This window comes from Odontesthes bonariensis, chromosome 22 (assembly GCF_027942865.1).
Source record: "Odontesthes bonariensis isolate fOdoBon6 chromosome 22, fOdoBon6.hap1, whole genome shotgun sequence".
Lineage (NCBI taxonomy): Eukaryota > Metazoa > Chordata > Actinopteri > Atheriniformes > Atherinopsidae > Odontesthes > Odontesthes bonariensis.
Genome location: NC_134527.1, coordinates 8,121,025 through 8,138,493, shown reverse-complemented (window position 1 = coordinate 8,138,493; position 17,469 = coordinate 8,121,025). Strand labels below are relative to the sequence as shown.

The 17,469-nt window shown below is 42.0% G+C and overlaps 1 protein-coding gene across 3 annotated transcripts in view; it reads right to left on the bottom strand.

The window, feature by feature from the left end:
• Positions 1-3,682: 3,682 nt before the first annotated feature.
• unc13bb (unc-13 homolog Bb (C. elegans)) overlaps positions 3,683-17,469 on the bottom strand; it is a 61,905-nt gene continuing 48,118 nt past the window's right edge. The window contains exons 18-40 of one of the 3 annotated variants that reach the window (XM_075455085.1): positions 17,004-17,119; positions 16,709-16,872; positions 16,099-16,249; positions 15,865-15,933; positions 15,421-15,510; positions 15,057-15,194; positions 14,821-14,951; positions 14,530-14,615; positions 13,219-13,345; positions 12,991-13,087; positions 12,657-12,800; positions 12,184-12,261; positions 11,993-12,070; positions 8,987-9,075; positions 8,755-8,901; positions 8,458-8,581; positions 8,293-8,346; positions 7,568-7,645; positions 7,146-7,293; positions 6,875-6,931; positions 6,548-6,640; positions 6,293-6,452; positions 3,683-6,006 (exon numbers count right to left, since the gene is read on the bottom strand). In XM_075455085.1, coding sequence (XP_075311200.1) covers positions 5,721-6,006; positions 6,293-6,452; positions 6,548-6,640; positions 6,875-6,931; positions 7,146-7,293; positions 7,568-7,645; positions 8,293-8,346; positions 8,458-8,581; positions 8,755-8,901; positions 8,987-9,075; positions 11,993-12,070; positions 12,184-12,261; positions 12,657-12,800; positions 12,991-13,087; positions 13,219-13,345; positions 14,530-14,615; positions 14,821-14,951; positions 15,057-15,194; positions 15,421-15,510; positions 15,865-15,933; positions 16,099-16,249; positions 16,709-16,872; positions 17,004-17,119 — 2,705 coding nt within the window. In that variant the 3' untranslated portion in view covers positions 3,683-5,720. Of the gene's footprint in view, positions 6,007-6,292; positions 6,453-6,547; positions 6,641-6,874; positions 6,932-7,145; positions 7,294-7,567; positions 7,646-7,689; positions 8,194-8,292; positions 8,347-8,457; positions 8,582-8,754; positions 8,902-8,986; positions 9,076-11,992; positions 12,071-12,183; positions 12,262-12,656; positions 12,801-12,990; positions 13,088-13,218; positions 13,346-14,529; positions 14,616-14,820; positions 14,952-15,056; positions 15,195-15,420; positions 15,511-15,864; positions 15,934-16,098; positions 16,250-16,708; positions 16,873-17,003; positions 17,120-17,469 lie in introns of those variants that run through there. The other 2 variants (XM_075455086.1, XM_075455087.1) reach the window with 2 other exon arrangements.

Below are 17,469 nucleotides of genomic sequence, written 5' to 3'. Positions count from 1 at the left end.
TCAAGAGCACTTTGAGCAAACAGAAAACACAGTGGAGAAAATAAGTGGAGGAAAACAAAGCTTCAGATTCACTATGAGCTGTACACACAAAGCCTGCGTAGTCAGTTAACAATGAGCTGTGCAAGGCCAGACAGCTGCATTTATCTGAAATGATTAATAAGAATGTCAACAATTCTCGAACTCTGTTTGCTATGGTTGAAAAACTCACAAATTCTCCTAAACAGTCAAACCCAGATCTCTCCACTGAGAAATGCAACAAATTTGCCAACTTTTTTTAGCCAAAAAAAATCAAAACAATTAGAAAAAACATTCACGCCACACAGACAAGCAAGAAAACTAATCTGTATCTAAAACCTAGAAATAACTCTGACGTTATGTCACAATTTAATATTGTTGATTTAAAAATCCTAGAGGAAACAGTTCGGCATCTGAATTCAACAACTTGCACTCCGGACATAATACCATCCGACTTTTTAAAAACAGTTTTTACCTCAGTAGAAAGCGATCTCCTACAAACAGCTCACAGGCATCAGGCATTTTTCCCAAGTAACTAAAGACAGCTGCCATTAAGCCACTCCCAAAGAAGAGAACTCTAGATGCCTCTATGATGAACAACTACAGACCTGTCTCTAACCTCTCTTTTATATCCAAGATTATTGAGAAAGTTGTATTTAACCAGCTCAACGACTTTCTGAATGAAAGTGGAAGTCTTGATAACTTTCAATCAGAATTCCAACGTCAACACAGCACTGAAACAGCTCTGGTCAAAGTGTTAAACGACATTAGGTTGAATACTGATTCTGGTTATGTTTCAGTCCTGGTTCTGTTGGACCTCAGCGCTGCGTTTGATACTGTAGATCACAGAATCCTGTTGCACAGGCTGGAAAACTGGGTTGGACTTTCTGGAGCGGTCCTTAACTGGTTCAGGTCCTACTTAGAAGGCCGGGGTTATTTTGTTAAAATTGGCAGCTATGAATCTGAGCGACTGGCCATGACTTGTGGAGTCCCCCAGGGGTCAATTCTTGGACCTCTTTTCTTTAACTTGTATATGCTCCCTTTGGGTCAGATATACCAGATATTTAACATAAATTATCACAGTTATGTAGACGGTACACAATTTTATGTGTCTCTGTCACCAGACGACTGCAGCCCAGCAGATGTACTGTGTCAGTGTCTGGAGGAAGTAAACACCTGGATGAGAGAAAATTTTCTACAATTAAATGAAGACAAAACTGAGATCATTCTGTTTGGTAGCAAAGAGAAGAGGCTAAAATCTTTACACTGGCTTCCAGTCAGTCACAGAATAGATTTTAAAAGCCTGCTGATGGTTTACAGATACCGGAACAGTTTAGGCCCAAAATACATCTGTGATATGTTCAGAACCCAGCAGAGCTCTTAGATCCAAGGACTCAGGTCAGCTGGTCCAGTCCAGAGTCCAGACTAAACATGGAGAAGCAGCATTTAGCTGTTATGCTGCAAACAAGTGGAACAAACTGCCAGTGGAGATTAACCTTTCACCAAATGTAGACATTTTTAAATCCAGGTTAAAAATATTTCTTTTTTTCATGTGTATATGCATGAAATCTACACGGTATCTTTGAACTTATCTAGACTGTTGCTTGTTTCATGACAGGTGTGAAATTGTACATAATATGCGATAGCGATGCCACCTCAGGTGAACGGTATCTTTTACTGTTGCTTGTTTTTAATTAATTTTAATTATAATATTTGTTTCTCTTTATATTCTTTTATGTATTTTAAATGCTTCTTCCACTCCCCGCTGCAATGCTTTTATTTTATATAAAGCACTTTGAATTGTTTTGTACATGAAATGTGCTATACAAATAAATTTGTCTTTGACTTCCAGAAATGGATTGTAATACATTGCACTGTGTATCCAGGGGACCTCCATTTGAACCCCTTTGTTGAAGAAGGTATTGTTTATGTGTGTGTTTGTGTGAGTTCTGTGCTTTCAACCACAGTGGGATAAACGCATGAAGGCTTACTTGCAAGTAGGTAATTACAATGTGATGTTATAGGATTTATTAGAATAACAAAAGAAGAAGGAAAAAAAAAAAAGGGATTGAATGGTACGTGCTGCATTAATCTGTCCACATGAGCCTGAAACCGAATGTAGATCACAAAGCTGAATGGCATATTGAAGTTTGAATAAAAACCTTTGACAGTACCTGTCAAAAGGAGACATCTACTCATACATTTTGACCATTTTCTACATTTTCGTACAATCCCAAAAATACCCAAACTATGAAAAAAACACAGCATGGAATCATGTTGGAAACAAACAAAACAAAAAAAGCGTAAAAAATAAAGGAAATTATGAGTGTTTTATATTTTAGATACTTTAAAAGTTACTACTTTTTTCCCTTGCCGACTGCTTGGCACATCCTTGGACTTTTCTTAGCCAAATTTAAGAAGCAGTGACCTGGAAGGAGACTGCTCGAATCGCTCGAATTAAGGGGAGACCGAGAAGAGAGAGAATTGCTTAAGCCAAGAAACAAGGGATGGATATTAGACCACTGGAAATTGTGTTTGTGAGATACAGGAAAGAGGAACGGATGGTAAAGTGGGTGGCAAAAATATTTATCTCCTTTGGCACTTTTCCCATGGTGTTCATCCGACAACCTGAAATCAGAAAAAGTTATTTCAAACAGGTGATCTAAAGAGGTGATGGTAATAGTGGTTTGGTACAGAAGTAGTTTATTAAAGAGCAAAGATAGGCTGAGGGTCTACAGTTCGTCAACAACTGTGTGACTGTCGTCCAGCCACTGGATCTGAGTCTATGCAGGAGAAGAGCAGGCAAGTTAATCCCAGAAGGTGGATCCAAAGAAAACCCAAGAATAGCTCCATCTATTGTTGTTTGTCAGTGGTGTGGTGGTGCTTTGCTAGTTATGACAGATGAAGGCGCTTTGAGGGGAGCCGGTGGTTGTCCTTTATGAGTGCTGGAGTTGTATGAGGGTGGGCAAGCACGAGAGTAGCAGAGGTAAACAGTCAAACAAGGAACCTTTAACCGAAGCTCACTCGAACAAAGGAGAAAGCTCAGGCGAGTGAGCCACTTCTCGACCAGCTAAGAAGCACTGGGAAAGCACAGGAAGGTGAATATATTAACTGGAGAGAAATCTGAACTCTTGAGAGTCAAGACGCAGCCCGATTACCACGGTTTGGTTCACTAGATTTTCTCGGAACATAATCTGCTCCAGAGAATGTCTGGTTTCCAGGATGCCATGATGGTCCAACCTGATAGGAAGTGAATCAGCTTTGTGATACTGAAAACTAAGAGCCGAACCTAAAGTCGCCCCATGACGCCACCAGTTACGTTTCGTAGTACAAGCAGCTGGTGAGGAGCAATATAAGTATTATAGAGTGAGCTTTAAAAGTGATAATCTGATGGACTCATGCAGCTGAGGCCCTGAATGAAATGCTAAAATCGGATTTATTTTAGATTCATCACAGTTCAACTTGGAAGAAGTCAGACAACATTTCACCACATGGTTTAATTATTTCGACATAACCTCCTACATCATATTAAAAAGCATTTGCAATCATAACCTATGCGCTCATGACGACTTAAGACTTGTTCAATAACGCATGTGGACTCAAGCGGATGAAATGATTTAAGTGTCATTTTGTAGTGCAAAGTAAAATAAAAAGGCAGGCACGCACATTGATAGATAGTTCTTAAACACTTTATACAAAATTCATTAATTGGAATGTTTACACTGACACCGACATTCAAAGATAACACCATAAAATGCAGTTACTGTGACTGGTGTAGTGCTCTTGCTAAATATAGCAGTGAATTTGTGGTTGAGAAGTTTAAAAGATAAAAGAATATGCACAATAAAAAAAGAAAATTAAAAAATGAACACTTCCATCTTGGCACAAAGAACATATATCTTACAGGATGGCTTTAAAACATTTAAGGGGTTCGTATACTGTGAGATTAGTCTGATTTTGTGGTTTCTCCCTCGTGAGATCAGCTGAAAAATTAGCATCATATTATAGCATCTGTCCTTCATAAACACCAGCGTTTCCATCAGCTCACTGACAAAAACCTCAAACTGAAACATCATCCCAAACTAAAGAGAATCAAGGAAAACATTTTCAAAGCACGATAAGGAACCGAACACTAAATATAATGGACTGCTACGAAACCCGGCCTAGATATAGTTAATACGTTGCAATATCACTGAAAATAAGAAGTACAAAATGTTAAGGAGAAACCACTCGGAAATATCCTGACATCGTTACGGGCAAAGTGAATGGCAAGTCATTTCTTTTGGGTGCCAACACAAAATGTGAGGATTGAACAAACCACCAAAAGTAAGGCCACTCTTACCAAAAGTGAAGGAAAGACGAGTAGGAAGAAATATTTCAACGAAAATGGTTTCCCCCTCAGCAGCCGAGACGCCTGTGTCCAAAACATGTTCAACATGTGATGTTTCTTCACCGAACAATTCAGTAGGACGTATATCTGTCGAGAGGAATTCTCTTGGTTCTTTTTTTTTGGGGGGGGGGGGTTGTATTTCACCTTGTAACAACACTGCAGCAGATCATTCAGACGAAGCCCTGTGCAAATTCTCAAACAAACTGTTCTGGAAAACACATTTATTTCCGGCAGTAAACAACATTTTAAAATCCCAAGCTTTCAAAAGCACAGACAAGAATAAATAGGTCTATAAAATAAATAAAATGGCTCCAACTTCAAGGATGCACTAGACCACACGGGCTAGTTGTTGGCAGCGCTAATAAATAAAAACATCCGTCAGGACTCTTAACATAGAGAAAGGACATTTCATAAGGTTCTGAGTAAAACTTGTTATTTTACTACGAAGGCTGAACACCCACTGTCGTCTCTGCTGGGGACACGAGAATGAAACCCGACAAGGCAAGGCACGCATTTAACTGATTAATCCTTTAAAAGAGGAAAACTTAGGGTCTACGATTAACTTTGTGAAATCAGTAAAATATCTCATAAACTTCAGCTCAGTCATTGACGTGGACTGTCCCACAGCGACGTCATTAATTGATCAAACGAGGGATTCCTTTACAAGATAGAACACAACTTCTTTTCACATTGACTGAAACCATCACGGTGGAGCCACACAAAAGGGGGCATTCAGAACACTAACGCACTTCACACGTTCACAGTTTACAGAGTTTAAGGCTTGAAACACTTGGCCACACTTATGAAGGGGAAGATAGGGTTATTGCACAAGAACACTTGGGGGGGTGTAGGGACTTAAGTGGCCCTCTGGCAGGAACTGGCAACAGATGGCGTCCTGTGTTCCCCTAAAGGCCCTAACGTGGACACTGGGCCTCTCCGACTGATGAGAAAGGCGGTTGGAAAAGGGTTAAATGGCAGAATAAGCGGTCAGGGCCTGGCCAAACAGCTGGTGTGTGTCGAACCAGAGTGAGGCGGCGGCTCTGTGCTGAACAGTAGTTTGGTAAATGACATGAGTTTGAGGAACATAGAAACTGAGTGTTGGGCAAAATACCCAGACGGAATATGTGACGGTGAGTCGTGAGCTTGCCAAGGTGCCACAGGGAGTTTGCAGCGGCTAAGACACGTCAAAGATTTAAGAAAGAGTCCACATGTCCCTGCTTTAATTACAAGAACCTCACGTGTACGTCATATCTCTCGTTGGGGAATTAGAAAACCTTCTGTCCTTCATCTTTTTCTCTCCCTCATCAGGTTATCCTCATCTGCCCTCCTCGGCTGATCGAGTCTCTGACTTGAGCCTCACAAACTCCTTGGCCACGTCGTCGTTGGAGCGCTGGGAGAGGATTCGCATGGCGGTGAGGCCCGTGTCGTCCATGTAGATGCGCTGTCCCAGCGGGCACCAGCAGGCGCAGTTGCCCTTCTCCATGATGTCTCTTAGCTGCACCACAGCCAAACCCACCACTCGGTCAGCGCGGCCAAAGCAGTAGTCTTTGACGCAGGTTTGCACCTCGTAGCACTCAAAGCCGTCCTGGTTACCCAGAACACTGAAGAGAGAGAGCAGAGGGTTTCAGCTTAAAGGGGCATTAGGTGAGAAATCGTTTTCAGATTTACTCTTCTGGCAATGTGCTTAAAAGAGAACCGCAACAATAGCCAACTGTAGGCTGCAGAGTTTTCCTTTAAAAGTTCATTATTTGGGTTATGGCTGCATATGTCACTTTACACGATACTTATGATGCTCAAATTCTCCAAACCGTCTGAATCTGAATGTATGAGGCCAAGTTATACAGATACATTACACGTATGTGGCAAAAGGCAGGGTGTTAAACTTACAAATGGAAGCTTTCGTTGAACTTGGGAGCCCAGCTGTTGTTCTTAGATTTGGTCTGGAATTTGCGTTTCTTGTCGCTGAGGTGAGGCCCAATCATGGTGATCTCCACAAAGGGTCTGAACATTCCGGATGTCTGCCATTTCAAGTCACTGGCTCCGATGACTAAAGTGAGACCCGTGAAAACAGGAGGAGGATCATTTAATGCCGCTTAAAATGTAACATTTTTAAAAATCCCTTTATCAAAACTAAAAACTGACCTTTGACGGTAACCTTCCGTTCTCCACTCTTTGGGTGAGTGTATAGTTCAATCTGGAGGGAGACCTCACCGATGGGCTTGTCGACACCCGAGTCTGGTTTAATGTACACCCGGATACATTCAGTTAGCTTACATTTGGTCACATAGAGGCAGAATAACTTGTGATTTGTAATGCACACAGAGGATGAGGAGGAAATACAGGTGAAGAGGCGGGGTTAGGACTGCCCTACCAACTAAAGTTTCACAAAGTGACAAAACCAAAAATCTGCAAAAGGAGAGTGGACGGGGAAGGAGAGGAAGGCTGGCAGATGATTTCAGTGAGACCTACCCCTGCTGGGCTGTATTTTTTCATTGGGAGTTAACCTAATACCCTTTCCATTGTGCACTGGCACAAGAGGCAGCACAAGAGATAAAAAGAAGACAGCAACAACATGTCAACCATTTCCAGTAACACAAATACTGAGCACACAAAACAAAGAGGGAATATTCAGGATGGTGCGTGGTTGCATATACACATTCTGCCCTCTCCTGGCCTGCTCTGGGAAAGGCTTTGCTCCCTTTTCCTTTCATGCGCAGCATCGGGCACTCATCTGAATTACCTTGGGCGTGTTGCGTGGTCACAAAGGTCTTGATGAGCGTATCTGTGGTTTGAGTGTAGAGGGACAGAGCGTGGCGCAGTGAGGAAAGCTCAGGACTCTTCTCCAGGAATGCCTTCTTCAACCCATTGCCTCCTGCGTGGAAGTATTGCTGCAAAGAAAACGGAAGATGAGTCAAAATATAAATGCGTGTTTCACTGTGGGCTTCATGGTCATCAGCAAAGTACTATTGAACTTTGTATAATTTACATCCTTTTAGAAAAACTCTTTGTGTAAAACTTGAACAATTCCATGTGATCATTTTGCAGAAATATTAAACTCAAGCACCACTTCCAGGCTACTTGATAAATTGACTAATCTATGCGGTTAATTTGACCCACCTTGCCTCGACCTTAATGAAACCGACAGCTACAGTTTTAACTCACCTTGATCGTGTCCAGTGCCACGTCCATGACAGCACATTGCCTGGGAGACAGGCTTTTAGCCTCTCCTGCCATGTGATCCTGCACAAATGTAAATGTAAATGTACTTTATTTACACAGCCCATTACAAACAATCCTTACGATGTACCAAAGTGCTTTACAGCGGGTAATAAATAAAGAGAAGAATAAGAAAAAACAAATAAAAGCAATAAAATACAACAAAATCAAATAAAATAAGATAAAAGGGCCATCATACTACTGGGTATTAAGGCAATGCAATCCTAAATAAGTAGGTTTTTAGCCTAGTTTTGAAGAGGCCCAGGTCAGAAATAAGACGTAGCTCAACGGGGAGCTTATTCCAGAGCCTGGGGGCAGTGACAGATTTGATTTGTTGACCTCAGAGCTCTACCAGGATTGCGGACTGTTAAAAGCTCAGATAAATATGATGGGGCGAGGCCGTTAAGAGCTTTAAAAACAAACATTAAAAGTTTAAAATCAATTCTATAAAGTTCAGGAAGCCAATGGAGGGAGTTAAGAACAGGAGTGACGTGCACACGTCTGTTAGTGTTGGTTAAAAGACGGGCAGCAGCGTTTTGCACAAGTTGAAGGCGACTGAGAGACGACTGGGACTGACACAAGCAAACAAAAAAAAAGAGATTTGTTACTTCAGATATGGACTCATAAAACTAGAAGCCATTTCATTTGACATGAAGTGCACATTATGATACCTTAAGTTTGGACAGCTGTCCCAGTTCCTTTGCAGCTGATAGGATCTGTGCTCCCTGAAAAAAGCCCAGAACAGATGGGCTGAGACTGTGCTCTTTCTGTATGTCATTTTATTATGTCAAAGTCAATTCAATTCAAAATGAAGGCGAATGAAACAGTGGACTTACGAAGGTGTCGTTGCCCTGTGGCAGGACAATAGTCTTTTCCAGGCTGCTCATTACGATCCTCCACAGCTCTTTCAGCACACGCTTCAATACGGTCTTCTCACACACGGTGGCAAACAGGGTCAGCCTGCGAAAAACAAGCACTCACACATAAACGTACTCACTGGGACACATATAGAAAGGAAATGGTGAAGAAGCGAAAAGGCTCTAAAGTCTTCACCATTCAGAGTAAAGTGGCAAACACCACAGGTCTGTGTTGCAGAGGAAAAAAAACTTTTCAATCCTAAAAAAGCCACTCACTTTCCATCCAGGAAATCCATGAGTGGCCTCAGCATGTTGTCGGAGTCGGCCTCCACCTGGCTTTTGGTGTTTTCATTCAGTGGCCCTTTGATCTGGTACAGCAAGGAGGCCATCTGTCGCATGCAATCGTTGATTCGGCTCCGGAAACTGGAATGAAAGAGACCGATCAATCAGAAGAAACGCCGGTGAGGTTACAGAAATAACCGTCTGTGCACGTCTAATAAATCCCTACCTGTTCCCAAATGTAGTGCTGAGGTCATCCAGCACGTTGTTCAGCCTCACCTGCAGGTCGTTCAGTAAGTCACTGGCCTCAGGGTCCATCTGTAGAGAATTTTTTTTTTTATTGATACCATGAGGAAAAAAAAACAACTTTGAACTGAAAGAGTGCGTCGTTTCATGACTGTGTGACTGCTCAAGCCGGGAGACCAACAAGGACACGGAAAAGGAGAAATTACAAAAGATTGATAAATTACCTCCACTACCAAACCTGCATACACTGTACTCTGGCATCATCTAAAAAAGCACTGCCTGAAGGGGAACTAAGCCACATGGATAAAGCCACGGTGTGGCTCATTAAGTCAATGAGCCGACCGGCTTTTGATTCATTGCCTGTCAGGACTGCAGAGCACCATTAGTGAGGAGAAACCGGGAAGTTTCCGCTCTGCAGCAAAAGGGAAGGTTTCAGGGGATAAAAAGGCAGCTAGAAATGGACCATGTTGGGTTTGGAATGCGCTGTAGGTGTTTCTACTTTTTTTTGGGCACCGTAATCTTGATTTGGTGTCAAGTGCACCTACACTCACCTTTTTGTCTTCAAATGCATTTTCACTCTATGGCAGCAAAGTTTGAGGGTGACACAGGACAGCCTCGATTAACTTTCCATTTTGGAATTACATATTCTTTTTTTTTTAGAGATATATTCACAGTGAAACTAAAATAACAGGGAATGATCTGCTGGACGACTGCCGCGGCAGCGCATAAAACCAATGCCTACCTTCTTCTGTATCGGTGCATCCGTCTTTGTGAGATGGAAATCAGTTTTAAGAGAATCAAGAAACAAAAAGAAGAAGAAAAACTGTCAAACTACCCTGTTGCGTTGGTAACTTAGCAACACTAAAATGAAATCCGACGAGCTCTGCAGCATCAGGTGTTTCATATCGACACTTAAAGGGGTGATAAGTACTGAGAGTTTATCATGTTGGAAGAAAGAAATGCGTAACACTTGCACCCACCTTGTCGTCATCAGTCTATTGCAGGTGGAAAAAAATAAAAACATCATCATAGAGGATTCGGAGAGATTACAGTTTCAGGGAATATGAGAGATTTGAGGAAGGCCGGGGAAAAAAGCTTGAGAAAAAAAAAAAAAAAAAAAAAATCGGATGGAAACCCCCACAGATGACGGTTAAAACTAGACACAATGAACTCCACCATGAGGGGTGTCTTGATGTCGCGGGACGGATTATGAATGAATATAATACTGCTGGGAGCAGAGAGAGAAAGGAAACGGCGCGCGGGAGTGACGAGGAGTTTTAAGGAATGAAATTAAAAAGCACTTGTGACAAACCTCAACCTCTATTTTCTCCCCTTCCTCCCCTACTTCCTCCTCTTCCTCACTTTCTTCAAACTATGAGTTGGAGTGAAAAGATAACAGCTTTTATGTGTCATTGTTGCCATCTCCATCATTTCAGTGCCTTTATTTTTGGATTCAGGGCCATTTGTGAGATGAATACGTGAGTATATGCAGTCATGTATTACAAAACATGTTTGCATATACGGTCGAGCGAACTTGCCTGCCATGCTGGCATACTGTTGTGGAGCTAGAAAAGGAAAAAAAAAAAAGATTGTCTTCTCTTTTCCCACAAAATACAACTTGTTTGATTATTCCCAGCACAGGAAAAACATACGGACGGTATATTGAGCTGAAGCGAACTCTTAAGATCTGAGACACAGCAAGCCACAGACTATATTCAGTGTTAACACCGCATCACTGAAAAAAAAAAAGACCAATAATATCATCAATCGCTTTCTCTCATGATCTTCTTCCATTGTCACAAGCAACTTCCTCCGACAACATCGCCAGGAGCTGCAAATATAAACATTTGAATCGACCGCAAACAAGTTCACAGAGTTTACAAAAAAAATAAAACTATTCATTCTCAATAAATATTCCACGTAAAAGTAGCCAAGAAGGGAAATTCAATCTGTGTTGGTTTCCTGCGTTTGACCATTTTTCTCAGCTTTTTTTTTTTTGTCTGATAAGACAACTTCAAGGGCAGGCTGAGGCTAATTCTAATTCAGTTCAAAACTGAGAACAAAGCTCTTCTTTATACGTGCAGGGGGAGTGCAGTATACGTTTCTAGAGATGCTAAGCTACTGTGTATGCTACAAGTAACCCTACAGCAGATTCTAGTACTGGTGACCTCGACTAACCGCTACCATTCACAGAACCCACCTGAGGCTTTGCTTCCTCATCCTCTGGCACAAACTGCTGTCCGTGTCAAAGGCAGAGGGAAATAATCAATACTGTAAATTCTGCACACCACTAAACTTGATGAAACTGTAGAAAGAAGACGCTATGATATTATGGAGCAATATCTGCCTTAAACGGATGGTGATGGAAACCTACCTCCTCCCCTGCCTCCTCTTCTTCCTCCTCAAAGATTTCATTTAGCTTTAATTGTAAAGTGAACACACACTGAAACATGAGTCCTTCAATAAATCAAAGACTACTAAACAAATGTGTCACTACGGCGACAGCGCCTATGAGATAGCATTAGATGTAAAAACAGAGTAGGGACTCAAAGAAGCAGATGGTCACAGCTAACAGAAAAGCTGCTGACTTTCCTTACTGGGGCTACAATAATGTCACAGATTACATCTCATTCATCTCTACTCTATACTATCTCTACAATATTAACCACAGACAGCACATCCGTTGACAGCATCTCATAATTCAGACCTATAGCATGACATCCAGCGCATTAGCACCTTCCACTATTACCCAGTCAGGACAAATGCTAATCCGGCCACACCAACAATACTGTATCTAAGTCAACTAAGTGAGAACCGCTGTACGTACCCGCGCTTCTTCCACTGCAATCTGACACATAACCGACACAGATACAAGTTTTACATCAGGAACCGCCTCTATGTTTTTACCAAAAGTGAACACCATCTTGGAATAAGAAGGATCCACTACTACTTTATCCTCCAACGGGCACCTTTTTCTCTGCGCACTCACCTGTTTGGCACCCATCGACTCAAACATCTTCTCCAGCTGGATTCTTAACTGCTGCACATTGTTCATCAGGACACACGGCTACAAGAGCACACGGGGAAAAAGAGGGAGGGCAAAGTTGTGAGCGATTCGTTTTCTTACAAAATAACTTTTCAGACTCAGAATTCACATCTTAGTTAGAGTTAACAACTTACGATATTCTCCTTGTCAATATAAGAAGGAAAACTCTTGGTCAGAATGGCGCTGTACTGCAGGAGAACTTTGGCAATCGTCTGCAAACATGGAGGACAAAGACATTCAAATCCATCCACCTCCTTTAGCGAAACTGCTCAGGGTTTAGAGAGAAAGATTTCTTTCAGGTTTTAGTTCACGCGTCCGAAAAATGATTCCCCCCCAAAAAAAATTGTTCAAGCTGTTCTTTAACACATTCTCTACCATGCAGGAGAATAAATCCCAAAACACAACCTGGAGGGAAAAATGTCCCCTCCTGTAGTAGTTTTTATATGTTGTGGTGATTTTAACAGGAAAAAAAGTCACATTCTTATAGAGGTAAAAGGCCAACATGTTAAAACATAAAACATAAAGCAATGACTTTCAAACAGGAGCTACCACTGTTGTTAAAGCTGTTTTTTATTTGCTGTTGCCACAATCCAGGGCAGCGGGTTACCTTGGAGAAGCGGCGGCTGTACTGAGCCATGACGCTTGGATCGGGACACTCCAATTTCTTGATGATCTCAAAGCTCTGGTTGAGCTGGGTGAAGATGTCCACCACAGAGCAGGAGAACAGAGCATGCTCAGAGGTCTGCTGGAACTGAGAGAGAGCGCACGGGCAGCATCAAGTTATGAGCAGTTCTTCGTGCTGGAGATACAACAGCAGCAGACTGTGTGCTGAAAACATCAACGCGCCCACAGATATATGTGTATGCGTGTAGATTTATTCAGTATTTACCACAACAAGATTTAAAAAGAAAAAGAAAAAGGAGCAATTTTATTTTTCTTACTCCATCTTTCTTGTCTCTCTCCAGGGCTCCATGCATAAATTCCATAGACACATCCTCGTTTTCATCCAACCACTGTAGAACAAACTGCACAAACCATCTAAAAAGGGGAGGCAAAGATCAGCAGAGTGTATCTTTTTCCCCCTCAAATAACTTATCCTTTAATTAAAAAAACTGAGCCATCAAAGGGAAAATTGTTTATGTTGTTGTAAACGCGTCTCTTGTACTTACGACGGGTAGTCGGGAACCACACCCTTAAAGCTTGGCAGCTCCTTGACGTATTCATTGCAGAGCCACTTGACTTTGAAGTGCAGGTTCATGTAGTCGGTGCTCTTACACAGTCTGTGCTTCTCGTGCTCTGCGGGTGCAAAGACAAAAGGGCGCTGAGACTTGGGAACTAAATCAGGTAAACAGCACCACGAATTGGTGAAGCCTGAGAGAGATTACTAATGAAATCACAGAACAGATTAGCATTTTTTTCAAACTGCCTTTAACAGCCCATATATAAGAACCTTTGCTTGATTCTCTTAATCCCGCCTTAAAGCAATTATCAATGTTAACGTTGGTGGATTACACCCACAGTTGGAAGCTAAAATGCATTTAATAGTTTAGTCGAGGAAAAAGGAAAAGACTCGCGCAGTGTTCAGACTCAGACAACATAACGGTGTTCTTAATACTAAATTCTGCCCCTTCATTGCATGTCAGCACTTTAGACTATATGAGTTAAAAACAAAGTAGTTTTGTCATCACTTTGCAACAAAGTCGCTTTGGACAGAAGGAAGCATTAAACATTCTGCAGATTACTGCACAAGTGGGCATGTTAATAGTACTTTAGGATGTTAAAACTACTAACCAAGCATCATTCTAATCAATGTCTCAAAAAGTGTAATAAACGACAAATACAGAAGAACACACACCCAATAATCCCATTTTATGTATTACTAGCAGATGAATGAGGGGACAGTGTTCCATAACAGAGAGAGTTTCAGCATATAAATGTCTCATTAGCTCTAAAACAAGCACCGTCTTGCTTTTTGTTTTTTCTGTTCAAATTTTACAGTCTGAAGCTAAATCTCAGTCCGTCTGAATAAAAGTTTTTTGAAGCCATATTATTTTAGGTTGTAAACAAACGGTCCAACACTTTGTGTGCCGTTCTGTACCGAGTCAAACAGCCTCTCTGCAGTAGCCGTCCCTGTGGGGGACCCATACTGAGGACAGGGGCTAGAATAAAAGCCCATTTTCTCTGAGGACCAGTAGTGATTGTAGAGAACGGCAAGAAAAAAAAAAAAAAAATACAAAAAGGCTTCTGGGAAACGTAAGCCGCTTTCAAACTCTGCTCTCGCTCCAGTTCTATTGTGTCATTTCCTCCCAGAATTTCTTCCTCCCTCTGGTCATGTCAACTTTCAGCACAGAGTTCCCTCTCGTATGACAAAACGCATTTCCACACTCCAACACAGCAAGGTTACGCTAGAAAAACTTGAAAATATGGCTATAAATATATGACCATTGGCACAGCATACACTGTATGAAACCCAGACAGACCTTCCATGGCGTACTTCATGTCTTGAGCAAACAGTGTCCACATGACTTCGGCCGACACCTTTCCTACATTCAGTTCTTGGGAGAACCTGAACGACAAGAAGAAAACAAAGAAAAAGAAAAAAAATCACATTTTCAGAATACATTTCAAGTGCCGGGGACATCTGGAAATACGTAAAAATGTGTGAAGTGTAAAAAAAACCAGATGTTTCTGAAATTAACTCTGGGAAACTATCTATGAGAGTAGTTGGTATTTTTTTTCCCCCAGGTAGTTCAGGAAGTGGAATAACTCACTGATTGAGCACAGGTGTGTAGGCGTTCCTGTCCTCTTCGATGATGGAGACGATAAGCATGATGAGTTTGGGCCAGAAGTCCAAGTTCTTGTTACTTGGGCCTTGCTCCTCCAAAGGCAGCTCCTCCTTATTCTGAATCAGAAAGACAAAGAGTCTCGAAATAAAGCCTTAAACACAAATGCCATTTTCTACAAAGCCCCGCTGATGCCTGTTTTGATGCATTTGTATGGGACTTACTGTGTCTGCGGGTTGGTACTGTCTGCTGTACAGCTCGTGGCAGTTATTGAAGATGTAGTCATATGTGGAGTTGAGACAGGCCTTGACACAGTCCCTCACGACCTGGCTGGCTCTGGGTGGAGATTGTAACTCCTGGACCTGAACAGCAGATGGCGACGTCAACACTATCAGTGACTGAGCTGCAAGTTATTCCAATTCTATTTGACTTAATTCTGTTCATTTAGTGAATGGTAAACTGCAACCTGCAATGAATGCATTAAAGTGTTAAAAAGGTCCAAAGTAGAATATGAAATAGGAAAAATAAGCAACTGTAAAGGGAAGGTACAGTATAGAGACGATTCCAGTGCATGAAACGATTCGCTACCTTCATCCTGAAAAATGTGATGCTGGTTAGAAGGTCCACAGTGGACTTTAAATCCTGCAGGCGATCCTTGTTGCTGGCAGGGAAGTGGTTCTACAGAGGGAACACAATTTAACTTACATGTAAACTCAATATGATTGATGACTACGGTCTGATGCACAAGTTAGCACAACATCTGAGCCTTTTAAGCTTTCTACCTGCTTTTAAAGCTCATGTTTCCTGACAAGCATTCATTGCTTTGAAAATATTGATATGTAGAAAAATGTCATTTTGGAATACATCACTTTTTTTTTTTTCTTTTTAAAAGAATGATTTTGATCGGAAATTTCAGTGTAAGCATAATTTCTCATAGCTAACAGAAAAAAAATGCCTGAATGTTTCAATGCAATCATAAAACATTTAAAAAAACGGTATCATAACTGGCATAAATATTTCTAAGAAACTTACCCTGTAGGTCGAAAGGTCAATGCGCAGGGAGTTGTGCAGCTGGTCTAAGAGCTTGACGAAGCGTTCTTTCTGCTCGAGGAGGAAAGGAAGAACACGTCAGCATTCAGAAAAGTCTTCAAAAACACACGGATGGAAACAGAAGCTGCAGTATGAGAGAACTTCTGTGATGGAGGATGAGAGACTGCAACAAACATTTGTGTTGTGTGTGCGCGTGTGCGTGTGTTCCACACAAACCCCAAAATTGGAAGCAGCGAAGCGGTCAGAGGCGGACACATTGGTGGAGGCTGTTGTGTGGGCGTAGAAGGCATTGATATTAGCCAGCAGGCTGCTCATCACTGCAGGAACACCGGGACACATATACTTTGTTGACAGGCAGGCAAAGTGTCTGGAAAAAGAAGCACAAGCAAAGGTTGATAAAAACCTGCGCAGTAGGCCTCCTCCCCCACCAGATTTTAACTGCTCACACAAGGATTTTTCATTGTGAGGGAAAAGAAAATTCGCTGAATAGTCCACATGTGCTGATTTAGACAGCCTGCGTCTTCTTGAGGGTCTCGTTTTCACTTTATGAACCTTTTTGGGAGAGGTAATTTCACTTGTCCTGCAGCTGAGGTTAGGCTGAGGAATGACCCGTTAGCATGTGCTTTCTACAAATGGTGGATCCAGCTAACAGATATCTGTATGTATGTTTTTGATGGAGAAAAAAAAACCAACCCCAGCTTCTTTTCACAACAGAAAAACACAGCGAGGAGAAGAAACATGGGGGAAGAAGAGGTTAGAAACACACCGACAGGTGGGGAGCGGGTTAAAGCAAATCCTTTTATCCATGATGGTATCTCAGACTTACGTCATGGCCTGGTAGATTGACTCGATCCCGTAACGCATGGCAAACTCATCGACTATTTCCTGCGCTACATCATCAAAGTAGATTTTCCATGAATCGTCTCCACGAGCCTCAGGGATTTTCACCACACCTTGACCGAGCACATCAGTGGAATGGTGGAACAGATTCTGCAATAAACAGAAGGGAATGCAATTCAAATGAACCCGTCGAGCTCAGGGAGTGGGAACAAGAACAAAGAGCTTTTTTTCTGGGAAGTGCTGGGATGAAAATGCTTAAAAAGTATATCTGGGATTTTAACCTCATGCAAACAGGTGTACTGCACGTGATACGGAGCCACTTTCTCCTCTCCTTTGATCTCCACGTTGATTTGGAGGCGAATGGCACCGGACACGGCCGACTTGTCTGTCCTCTTCTCTGTAATTAAAAACAAATATGTAAATGTATCATGCAGACACACACACACACTAACACACTGCACATTCTTCCTTCTCGATTCATAACTCTGATCCAGATCCGTGCCATGGGGGCCCGTGCAATCAGGTCTGTTAAGGCAACACTAATTACAGGCTGTTAACATGGCAGCACTATTGTAGGGGCTTTTTTGTTTCTGCAGTGTGATGGCAGTGCAGAGCCGGCAGCGCTAATAGAAGTCCTCCAGCTGATAGTGAGCGAGACAATAGCAGTGGGCTGTGTGGATCTGCGCCTGATCGCCAAAGACATTTGAGCTGGAGCTTCTCTGGAGGTGGAGCGCGGGGCGGTTCACC